We start from the raw sequence: 13278 nt of genomic DNA, 5'->3' as shown, positions 1-13278 counted from the left end.
GTCAACAATCATGAAGAAAAAGAAAATCTGTGGCATACATTACAGTAAGGAATTGGACTGTTAACATGTTTATGATCCACATTTTAAATTCATGACTATAATTACAAAAAACTCAAGAACTCTTGTATAAACTGAGTAAAATCAATGGCAAGCCATTGCAAAATAAATTATTTTTGAAACTGGTGTCTGCTTCAGACTGGAGTTCTTAGTTCTGCCTACCATTTATTAGTCTGAATATAATCATTACATACTGTTAGTTAATAATGTCAAAAAAATATTTCCTGTATCCTGAGGACACATATATTCTTTTCTCAAAATGCAGACCAAAATGCACTAAAGTCATTAAAGGTTTATTTTTAAATTACTTTCAAGATTTTTGAAAGCAATGTTGCCAATTTCAATTTACATGAAAAATAAGGAAGTTTTAACTATGGTTTCATATTATTTGTATTCTCTTTACTTTTGGGTCTACCTTTTACCATAATATATAGATGTATATAACTTTGTGAGGACTGAATGTGTTGTCTAGCACAAAGATTGTTGTAGGCAGCAAACTCCCAGAGCCTGAGTCCTCTTTCATTTGTTTCTGCTTTTCAGAAGGGTCCTCATGTGCTTTGCCAGTCTGTCAGTGAATCAACTCCAACCTTAGCATTCCAGTCTCCTTGTACAAATAGAATGTCCTACTTGGGTGAGTTGTCAATGACATCTTGCAGTTGGTTGTAAAATTTCTCCAATTTGTTGTCATCATAGTTAAATGTGGGTGCATAGGCCTGTATGATTGTGATGCTGAAGTTGTGGATGGTAATGAACCTGCTTGAGACTGGACAGCAACAACCTTGTGCTGGCCAACACATTCGGCCCTCACAAAGCATCTAGATGGACCTGGCACAATCCAGATGGACAACATCACGACCAGACTGACTATATCTTGGTGGAAAAAACGATTCTGCACAGGACTGAATATTAACAGAACATGAAGTTTTCCAGAAGCAGATATTGGAAGTGACCATGATTTATTAATGACAATGTTTTGCCTCCACCTGAAAATAATCAAAAAGCCTAACCAAGAATCATAGTTGTCCTTGAAAAATTGAAAGATCCAAAAGTCACAGAAGCCTTCCAAGCAATGATTTGTGGTGAATTTGCACCTTCGATAACACTGGACAGCCAAGACACTGACCTTGAGTCCTTAACAACCACACTCAACACAGCTGTGACCAGCACAGCTAGCAAGATCATTGGTAAATATCAAACAAAGAAACCTTGGGTCACAACAGAAGTCCTTGAACTATGCGACAAAAGAAGAGAACTGAAAAAGAGGAAAAGATATCATGAAGGAGCTAGAAAATACAGAGAGATAAACAACATGATCAGGAAAAGCATGAGAAAGGCAAAGGAATCCTGGATAGAAAGACAATGCTGCAAATTCGAAGACAGTCTGAGTAGAAATGATAGTAAAGTGGCAGATCAACTGGTGAAAGATCTCACAATCCATAAACAAGGGAAGACTGTGACCACCATCCAAATCAGAAAAATGCCTCACAGAAGATCAAGGGATCATCAAGCGATGGACAGAATACTGCTCATAAATGTGCAATCGTAAGACCTAAGGAGATCCTGCAGTACTAAATTGCCCTCAGGCAGAAGAAATTGATGATAACCCCATTCTTCATGAAGAAGTAGAAATTGCAGTTAGGTCACTAAAGAAAGGAAAGTTAGTTGGCGATGACAACATACCAGCAGAGCTCATTCAAGCAGAAGCGATAGTCACAGCCCTGATGACAATCTGCAACAAGATATGCACAGACAGGAGATTGGCCCACCACATGGACTCGGTCCTTGGTCATCATGCTCCCCAAGAAAGGAAACCTACAGCTATGCCAGAACTATAGAACCACCAGTCTGATCAGTCACCCAAACAAAGTCATGCTGAAGATAATTCTCAACAGACTAAAGCTGCAAGCAGAGAAAATTATTGCTTAAGAGCAGGCAGGCTTCCAAGCACAAAGAAGTATCACTGAAAAAATCTTCAATCTCAGACTCCTTTGCAAGAAATACCTTCAGTATCAGCAGAATCTATACCACATCTTTATAGATTTCAAAAAGGCCTTTCATAGGGTATGGCATGTGGCCTTATGGGTACTATGAGGAACTACAACATCAGCTCAAACCTGGTGCATGTTGTTAAGCACATCTATGACAAAGCCACCAGTGCTGTCCTCATCAATGGCAGCAGAGAAGATTGGTTTCGAACAACAGCTGGAGTCAGCCAGTGATGTATACTGTCACATACACTCTTCAACATTTTCCTGGAAAGGATCATGAAGGATGCATTGCATGACCACAAGGGCACTGTCAGCATCAGAGGAAGAACAATCAACAACCTCTGCTTTGCAGATGATATTGATGGTTTAGCAGGAGAGGAAAAAGAATTGGCTGACTTGGTTGAGCGCACTGACACAACTTCTACAGCATATGGCATGGAGATCAGTGCCAAAAATGATGACAAACAACACCAACGGCATCAGTGCAGAAATAAAGGTAAGTGAACAGAAGCTGGAATAAGTCACAAGTTTCAAGTACTTGTGATGAGTTATCACAGATAAGGGCTCCAAACCAGAACTACTTTGCATGGATTGCCCAGACAACAGCAGCAATAACAAGGCTGAGACCAATATGGAAAGATACCAACATTGCTTTTGGTTCCAAAATCAGGCTGATGCGCTCAATTGTCATATCCATCTTTCTGGATGCTTGTGAAACATGGACACTCACATCAGATCTACAAATAAGGATTCAAACCTTCTAAATGAGATGCTACCACAAGATCTTGGGCATCTCATACATTGACCATGTAACCATCGAAGAAGTTCACAACAGGATCCAACAAACCATCAGATTCTATGAAGACCTCTTGACCACTGTAAAAATTGTAAACTGAAGTGATACGGTCATGTCTCAAGATCATCTGGACTGGCAAAAACAATCTTGCTAGGCACAGTGTGAGGGTGCAGAAGAAGAGGAAGACAGAAAAAAGGTGGGAAGAAAACATTAAGGAGTGGACAGGCATGGGATCTGGAAATTCCCAAAGGGCAGTAGAGAATGGGGAAAGATGGAGAGAATTGGTTGCAAAGTCAACTGTGATGCTCTAATGACCTCCTGGGTTAAGGGTTTGATGATGATGATGATGATATAAAAGATGCCTGAGATCAATGGGATTTTCAAGGTTGTGCGAAAGTAAATTACAAATCACTACTTCAGTCTTCAATCTAAGCTGTTATATTTCTGGTATGTATCACACCAAAACTGGAATTAGAAGTACTTAAACACCCCCCAGCCAACATCTACATATAATTTTCTTGCTCTGGTTCTCATTTGTTATCTTGCAAGTATAAAGTAGCATGTTTCTGCTATAAATGCTTGCAAGTTATTGACATTATTACAATAGTGCATGTAGGGGTCCCCGAGTGGCTGAGTGGTCTAAAGCGCTATTTGTTACGGATCACTGCCATCTCACCTCTGTCTGCATGGGTTCGAGTCTCAGATTTGGCTAATGTGGATATGTGAGAAAGCTTGCCAGTAGCTTCTCGTGGGTCAGTGGTTCTTTCCAGGGTTTTTCCGGGTTCTTCCTCCACCATTAATACTGGCCGCCATGTATAGCCTATTGTGTGCTGAAAAATGGCGTTAAACCCTACAACAACAACAACAATAGTGCATGTATAATTTTCTTTTCATAACTCATTATAATGATTCAATGTCTGAAATCCGATGCGTTCATTACTCACATAAGCCACATTATAGAAGTAAACATTACTGTTAAGGATGAGTGATTGAAATAAGCTAATGCTTAACGCTCAAATCTCTATATCATTTTCTTTTCATTTTATGTATTTTTCATGATGACATCAGCAAATGTATACTGTTAAAATAACCATATTTTCCTATGTAATTGAAAGCAAGGTCAACAACATTAGCATTCTTCCAATAAATGAGAACTCATTTCTTGGGACCATACTTGCAATTCAATTAATCCAGTAACAGTGTTCACACAAGAATGACATGGAAATTTGACTAAGCAGCAAATGATGGAGGAGTTGGAATTGTTTTCTTTATGAGCATTGTAAATCAATTAAAAAGCACCATTAACTGGCTGGTAGTGGCAAAGATAAGTTGCATTTCTGAACTGTTGGGATGGGTTAATTATTGAAGTATATAGTTAAATATAAAAAAGCAAATCCTTATGCCATTCAGTGGTAGATTTTAGGACATCTTGGAGAAGCAGCCAGGTGTATAATGTGTTGGGACATCCATTAACTGAAACTCTGTTATGTGTTTAAGTGATCTTCCTAAGATGTTTCTGAAGGGTTTCTCTGTTAATAAACCAAGACACTTACTCAAGTATAAGGTTTGAAACTTAAATTAAAATTTTGCTAAACTAACTGGAAAAGACAGAATCATTCACCAAATCAATGAGAGAATACTTAATTTCTTTAAGTAACACAAGAGTTTGCATTAAATGTACACAAATTTTTTAGTCTGATGCTAAAACAGTTTGTCAGGAAGTTCCTCTGATGCACATATTGCCAAGGTAGTGAACTCCTATGACATGCCTATATATAGTACAAAAAAATACTTGTTTTAACATCACAGAAACAGTAGGATTAACTTTATTATGCAACAAGCCCATAACTGAACTATGATTACATTAATCTGATTACATTAATTAAATGGATGATAGTCAGCTAGTGACTTACTATGCCAACTTACTTCAAAGTAGCTGCTCATCACATAGCTTAATGGGCAAAACACAGTCAACTGAGTACTATAACTGCCAATATGCTGCCAAACTATGAATGTCAAAACCTAAACAATCAAGCAATCTGTTAAACTGTGGAGTCCACAATAGGGTTGGACTTTGGTGAAAGAGTAACTCTGTCTTGTCATTTCACCTCCAACAGGAATTCTAAGCTGACTTTGCCTTGCCTGGAGCCACCTACTATCTCTTCTGGCATACCACCTCAAATAATATTTTTTCTGCACATATGGTCAACTTTTATATCACTCATCAAATTTAAAAAATCCTAAATTTTGCTTCTCAATAGTCACTTGCTATGTAATCAGCTTATGTTATAATTCAGACTGATCTATAAGAATTCTGCAACAAAAAGTGAACTTTCCAAGAGAGAGTGAATAATTTCTTGTTGCCCAAATTAAAGCATATATATCTTAATAGTGTATTTTGAGTGGTGTAATACAAACCTGTGAAGATAAAGAATCTGTTAAATATTTCATCTTCTTACTGTAGAAAGTGTAGACTTCTATGAATTTCAGTCACCTACACTTCTAACTTGTTTCAGTGCACCTGGACAACTTGCAAACCAAATATAATGTAAGGCCCAGTGTGAATCCCATTTTTTCTAATAGACAATGCATAAAAAATTGACTCTACTTGCTGAACATTATTCAAATTATGATCAAAATTGGTAAATCAAACCTTGATAAATAAACATCAATTCACAACTTCAAATAAGAATTCACATATCTTGTTAAATATAGTTTAAATTATACCATGGGGCCCTGAGTGACCTAGTGGTTTAAAGTGCTCACTGTTACAGATCACTGCCATTTCACCTCTGTCTGCATGGGTTCAAGTCTCGGATTCGGCCAATGTGGGTATGTGAGAAAGCTTGCCAGTAGCTTCTCATGGATAGTTGGTTCTAAAAAAATACTGGCCACAATGTATAACCTACACTGTGCTGAAAAATGGCATTAAACCCTACAACAACAATATACCACAAAACAATGATCAGTGAAAATGATGGTAATGCCTACTAGTGGCAACACTTGAAGAAAAACATTAATTAAATAAGCAGTGTCAAGTGAAATTCGTATTTTTATCTTTTAAAATTAGTTTCAGTGTGATCATCATAAATATGTTATGCCTTCTTCTATTCACATATGAATCAATCAACAGTAATGTCGATCTTTTTCAAGAATTAATTCTAATTACAAATAAAATTTAATATTCCTCTAGAGTGTTTGCACTAATTATATTTTTATCATATACAAAAAAAATCACCAAATTTGACATGAATTTTTTAAAATAAATTCATTTAGATCATCTGTGTCTTGGTGCCTCCAGTGTGGCCAAATAGTTTTTGGCACTCACTCTATTGATTGCTGACATTTCACCAATGCCACATGGGTTCAAGTCTTAGCTCAGCCAATTATGGCATGTGAGAAAGCTTGCCAGAGGCTTCCCATGGGCTGGTGGTTCATCCCATGGTCTTCCTGGGTTCTTCCACCAAATATACTTGCTGCCTTGTATACTGGTGCCTCCAATCAGTTTGAAATGCTTGAAAGTGACACAGTTGATACATCCACTTCCAAGGAAGAATCCAATTGTGTCAATCAATTGTTAGAGTGAGTGAGATTTTTATTTTTAATGTAACTACAGAAAAAATTCAGTCATATCACTAAGATATCTGCATTGTGACAGTTTATAGTGATGTCTATCACCGGGGCATCATGCTGCAGACATGCAGCATGATGTCCAACCCAGTCACATTATCCTGACACCAGGCCGACCAGTCCTAACACTAACCTCTTAATGCTGAGCGCCAAGCAAGGCAGCTGTTAGTACCATTTTTTTATGCCTTTGGTATGACTCGGCCAGGGATTGAAACCCACAACCTCCAGCATCCAAGGCAGATGCTCTAACCACTAGGCCACTGGAGCGGTCTCAATCAAGGTAAGAAAACAGCTAGCTATGGCTATGGCCACTTATGGAAAAAGGCAGTCCATTTTGATTCCAACTATACTGTTCAACTTGGTAAGTGGGGGAAAGAACAACCCTTGGCTCTTAAATAGTTCTAAGAAAGATTTTGCTATATTAATTTGGGCCAATTGGTGGACCTTAATTCCAAAGCCTGAGAACTTTTATTTTTCAAATATCCCAATCAAAACTTGTACAACTTTGCGGGGTTTTTTTCTCATCCAATTTATACAGATCTGTAATTTATAACAATAATTTTACCTTTTTCCAAACCAAAAGCATTGCTTATCATACAAATGCTTGGAATTGCTTTAAAGTGCATTTTAGGCACTGTAAGTGTTTGTGTTCTTAAATGTATGTACATCATTGAAGGGCTGACAAGAAATCAGATGGTTCTGTTATTATAGTGATAGGTATGTATTTTCTCTTTAATTTGAACATTCTGTTTACCAGTTGTTAGATTGCTTACAATACATACTGGTAACGACAGAATCACATTTTGTGCTTTGAATTGGCTAATTTGAATATATGATCCAAGATTAATCTACCAAGGTATGCTCAGAATCACATGGTCCAGCATGAAATGCTAAATGACTTTTTTCCACGACTTTACTGAGGAAAAAAAAAAAAAAATAAAAAAAAATAGTGGTTTTAATTGAAAAAGGAAATATGGTGATGAAAAGTCTTCAATATTCGTGTTTGTTGACTTTGTTTGGAAGATATACAATAGAGCACCTTTATTCTAATAAAACACCTTTAAATTACACAGAATAATTATTACAATACATCCTTTAAATTATATCAGATAATAAACAGATACATGTACATATGTTGATTGCAGAGTTGTTCAAAAAAAGCTGTTTTATGCCATGAAAACAACTGTTACCACTTCTACTACAAAAATAAGACAACTTGTCATCAAACAAGAATAAATTTATGTCACTAATTCTGGTTTACACTATGCATAAATCTGTATCATTAAATTTTTTATCTGATATAATGGCACATATGAAAGAAATTGCAACAAAAGTTACATGTGACAAAGCTAAAATCATTAAAAACCAAGGTGTTAAAAATTCCAAAAATTAAAATCTCCAAATTTAACATATTTGGGCCTAAAACTGTAATCTTCCCTGGATTTCAAATTTTCTAGGAAGGTGAAATGAGCTGTGATCAAAACAATAAGTCTACAACAAATTAGAGCTAATAGTACCGGTACTTCACTCACAGAATACAGCTTTGAAGAGTAAGAAATGGCTCTAATAAAATATAATCTCCTGGATAAATCTCAGCTAATATTTAATGCTGATGATGAAGGCACATCTCACGACCATTTGACCCGAATATGATGTTGCTGGAATTACTGTATATCAACCAAACTATCACGAAATAACCCCAAGCATTTCCACAATCAGTAGTTTATGAAAGTGCCACTAGCATGGCCATAACTCCTTTTCATTTTTCATGAGAAAAGGATTATACCCAACCTACAAATTCCTTGATCTCAAAAGCTGATGGCACTGTAAGTGAAATAGGATGGTGAAATTCAGCATTTGTGTGTGTGATTTGGATATTTAACACAGCTTTATCAATTTTTCAGTCATATCACTACAATGTCTGCAGTGTGGCATTTAATAGTGATGTCTAACACAGGGGCATCATGTCCCACCCAATCATATTATCCTGACACCAAGCGACCAGTCCTAACACTAACCTCTTAATGCTGAGTGCCAAGTGAGGCAGCTGCTAGTACCATTTTTATAAGTCTTTGGTATGACTTGACCAAGGTTCGAACCCACATCTAAGGTGGACTCTAAGCATTTTTGTGTGTGCATCCCACTGGCCCTTCCTCTGTCTAAAAAGCAGGATCATTTATTAATTAAAACTGATCATAAATGCCATTACCTTTAACTTGTTTATTCAAGAAATTCAAAACATACCATTTACCTGAGGCATTCACATCATGGATTTATTTACTTCTGCAACAAATACTCACTTTCAACTGTGCTGGTCATGTTTATTTATAGCTAATAAGGAAATTGTAGAATGCCATGCCAAAGAGGAACTCGACAAAGACTGATTCAAAATATAATGCTGGAAAAGTTAGTATTTCTTGCACAAAAAAATAATCCATGACCCGAACACCTGTGATCATTAATACCTATCCTGTTGTGAGCCTTCATCACTGAGATTTGAATTCCTCATGCTTGAGTAACCATTCTACTCCAGTAAGTTATGTCTGAAATTTGAATCTAGAACATTTCTTTTCTATACTGTGCACAACTTTGGAAATAAGATGTGTTTTTTCACTGACGGTTTCATAATAATCACGGATCATGTGTTTTCAAACTGGTGACCATGCTGATCAAAATCATCAAAGCATTTCTGTCAGGCAATGAAACTGATCTTAGGCTTCTTTGGGAATGCATGCACTTTATTCAGTAAGCCTGATATGTTTTTAATAGAGTCTGAATTCATCCATAACAACCTTTATTTTCCCAGGTCTTTTTTATGCCCCTACTGGTACCATAGAAGGAATTTTCTTAGACCAATGATGAATACTAATGACCAGTGGCATAAGGGTGCAGCCCAGAATGAATTATAATGGTCCAGATCAAATACATTTAGTATCATTCCATTCATTTTGACATGTCCCACTAGCAACCATTAGATGTAGGGTACTATCATCTATCCCAAAGGATCTATAATTCAGAATGACACAAATGCATGAGACAATCAGACAGTACAAGATATGATGTGAATTATCTTGCAAAACTGATTCCCAGATTCTAGCCATTGTCAGCTTACTAGCAGCTTTTAGGTTGACTGAACTTTTCCCACAAAACAGATGCAATAACACTAAGACATTTATAACATTTTTATATATAAATGTTTACACATATTCCATGAAACTAAAATAATACTATTTGTCATATAGGAGACAATGGTAAACAAAGTAATAATCTGTGTCTGAGTCAAACAAATTCTGTAAAGAACTGAAACCAATCTGAGTGGTATACTGAAGCCACACAAAACAGATGCAATACCACTAAGACTGTCACATTTATTACATTTTTAAAAAAAATGTTTACACATATTCCATGAAACTAAAACAATACCTTTTGTCATATAGTAGATAATAGTAAACAAAGTAATAATCCATGTCTGAGTAAAGCAAATCTCGATGATGAAGATTTAAATCTCTTGCTAAAATTTTTACAAATATTTTGTTTACACACAAAGACTTTGTCACTACTATTCTTTACCTCTGGCATTAAGTATCAGCAATACCAGCATTAAATTCATACAATCAGTTAGAAACCTAGGTGTCACTCACAACAGTATTCTCTCATTACATCAGCATGTCATGAAAGTTGCCTATCATAATCGGGATTCATCTGCTCCATTTGCAAATTTCTGTCTGTTAATGCCACCAAAACACTTGTGTGTTCCTTAGTACTTTCTAGACTTGATAACTGTAATTTGCTTTTATCTGGTTCAATTCAATATCTACTACAGAAATGTCAACAAGTTAAAAACAAAGAGCTGCTTGGAATGTGTACCAAGAACTGAGATTCCTCCGCCCACTTTGTACCCTCCAATGGCTACCTGTTCACTTCCAAGTCAAACTAAATATATTTTAATCTGTTAACACATTAACCCCTGGCGACGAGTTAATGTGGCAGGAGGTAGTAGCCTACTGCCGAGCTCTGTAGCATCATGGTCATGCATGATACACTAAAGTGGGTGGTATTATAGAAAGGTAGACAGTTGTAGCTCTACAATGATACCAAATATTCTGGAATTTCATGTTGCACAGAGGAAAAAAACCTAAAAAATGTTACCCGATTTTTTTCTACCCAAAATTTGGACAACCATCACATGAATCCAATCCAGGGTATTTACCTTTATTTTCACCATTACGGTCACAAACCCGTTCTATTAGAATACACCAGACGGAACTAGCCCATTCTACCAGTTTCTACCCAGCAGTAAATATGCGTTAGGGTCTAATAATCATGCCGAACATGGTTCAATATCTGTGTTATCTTTTAATACTAGGGAAATTTAATAATGCAGTATCAATAGATTAGGTGAATTTGCTCAGAATAATGAATGCATCATGAAAATGTTATTTACATTATTATATTACTACTATTTTCAAAAGTTGTAAATAAAATGCTCTCACTCTGCACATGTATACATATATACATATAGTTGCTGACAGCGTTCAGACTGTCCTCGCATTGCATACACATTAATCCTGATAATTTTATTATTTTGTGTTACCTGCCTCATCTCTCTTTCTCTCTCTTATGTGCACGCTCTTGCGCATGAGTGTGTGTGTGTGCCACTTTGACCCAGAGTCTGATAAGTAATGCATGGGTTCCAGATGTGTTCCATTGGAAAAGCACTTATCTATCATTTTTCAGTTTGCGCTTCTCCAGTAATGTTTCTTGTTCTTCAATTACCTCACTCACTCACTCTCTCTCGCTTTCGTACCTACCTATGCAGAACTAAACAAGGTGTGTTTCATGAACATGTATGTTATCTGGATATGGGACAGAAGAGACAGACATACATACACACACACACACACACACACACACACACACACATATATATATATATATATATATATATATATATATATATATATATATATATATATATATATATATATATATTACTGATAAGGTGATTTCATGTTGTCACAGATTTCACCATACTTTAATGATAAAACGTCAGACTCCTGTGGTTTTGGAGTACAACAAGGGTTTTACATTCTGACATCTGGAGGCTACAACATCCCAAATTTATGACTCTCTGCATTGAATTTATATGGAGAGCAATGGATCCTTGGTGGGAAAACAACAAAAATTGTTGATTACAGCACTAAAAATCCATCAATTGATAAAATTATTTTTAACCACCACAGCAGACCGTAGTTAGAGTTAACGACCAAACTTCTAAGAGTCAACAATTGTTTGACCATTCACTTCTGAAGCAACTGGATCACTGTAAAGTGGTTTTAAAACCCTTGTAAGACTTAATGAGGTAACCACTTAATGTGCCAGTTGCAGCCATCCCAAGTGTATTCATTACTCTGGTCATTTGGTCCTGCTTGAAGAGCAAAAGTACAACTAAAGCGGAAGGCCAATTGCGGGGAAATCGGGAGGCGTGGCAAAATACATATGAAAGCTATGCCCTAATTTTTCACTCCATAATAGCCGTAAATACAGTATTTATCCTATTCAATTTCGAAAAAAACGGAAACAGTATGTCATTCAAGGCTTAATTTAAACTTCTGACACATGCGTTTGGGAAGCAATAATGGCACCGTGGTGGCGTCTTAAATATCGGCCCCAGGGGGAGGAAGCCACGAGTCCAAATAACGATCGCAAGGACAATCAAAATCGCTTTTCAAGCTTTAACGCGTTCATGGTGCTAGTCTTCAGAGGATTAAAGAATACTTACCCAAAAGTTATCCACAAACGTTGTCATTTCTGTATACAAACAACATCAACCATATAGTTCCATCAGGAATATGGCGATGTATATTTTAAAATGAAGAGCGCATGCGCGATACATCACTCAACGGTAAAATGAGAAGTATTCCTATAATTGAAAACACTGTAACACCATGTACGCGACTCTTTACATATCTATAAGAAAGATGACATTGTTTGTGCACAAATAGACACACGTACCAAAATACACATTCTTTCAATAGAAATATAATGCCAGTACAATTGAAAATAAAAGCAAAGACTTACTAAAATCTCTGTTTAATGAACTCTGTGCGGGTGAAGAACCAAAACCTTACAACTACGTGTTCATGGTGTCATGCAAAATATTCATGTTTTGGACTTAAATCACCCTTTTTTATAAAGTTTTTGGAAACTAAACAAAAACTTTTAAAATTCTAGTGGTAGCTGATTAAATAATTTTGCTAATGAGTAAATATAATGATGTAATCTATTTACCATGGTCAATAAGAATTAATTACAATGCATAGTTTATGTTGTGTTCAAGTCATATGATCCAACTGGACATTGCAATGACCATAAAATGGACACAAAATTGTTAAACGGCTGTTTAATGGTCTGTCAGAAGTTTTTCAGTTCGGAAGTATATCCATTTGTTTTTTCGTCGAACATGATTACTTAGGAGTTGTTGCAAACATTGAATTGGTTTAGTCTGAATTTATTTTATTATCAAAAGTAAATATAAATATAAGTAATTCTGGTAAACTTATAGTTCCTTTCGAGTACAGATACAATTATTTAGCAACATTTATACAGAAATTATTCCAAGGCATTTGCGAGAAGGGCGGGAGGGGGAATAAAGAGGGAGATAGTTGGTAGTCATGGTCAGTTTTGCTTAGCAGCAGAGAGAATGAGCCCACCAACTATTTCGTCAAACAGAACCTTCTATCGAAAACACTCTTGATAGAAGTTTTGTCTTCACAAAATAAACCCTTCTAGTCAGAAAACACTGAT

General features: G+C 36.1%; 1 protein-coding gene across 4 annotated transcripts in view; it reads right to left on the bottom strand.

Moving 5' to 3' along the window:
• LOC149807414 (F-BAR domain only protein 2-like) overlaps positions 1 to 12349 on the bottom strand; it is a 150139-nt gene extending 137790 nt beyond the window's left edge. For all 4 annotated transcript variants that reach the window (XM_089966526.1, XM_089966541.1, XM_089966532.1 and 1 more), the window contains exon 1: positions 12254 to 12349. In XM_089966526.1, the coding sequence (XP_089822652.1) occupies positions 12254 to 12280 (27 nt within the window). In that variant the 5' untranslated portion in view covers positions 12281 to 12349. The remainder of the gene's footprint in view (positions 1 to 12253) is intronic.
• Between the last annotated feature and the right edge of the window lie 929 nt (positions 12350 to 13278).

The sequence above is a fragment of the Sinohyriopsis cumingii genome, chromosome 1 (assembly GCF_028554795.1).
Source record: "Sinohyriopsis cumingii isolate HCF-2022 chromosome 1, ASM2855479v2, whole genome shotgun sequence".
Lineage (NCBI taxonomy): Eukaryota > Metazoa > Mollusca > Bivalvia > Unionida > Unionidae > Sinohyriopsis > Sinohyriopsis cumingii.
Note: the sequence above shows the minus strand (reverse complement) of the source record. Positions and strands in the feature narration are given on the sequence as shown.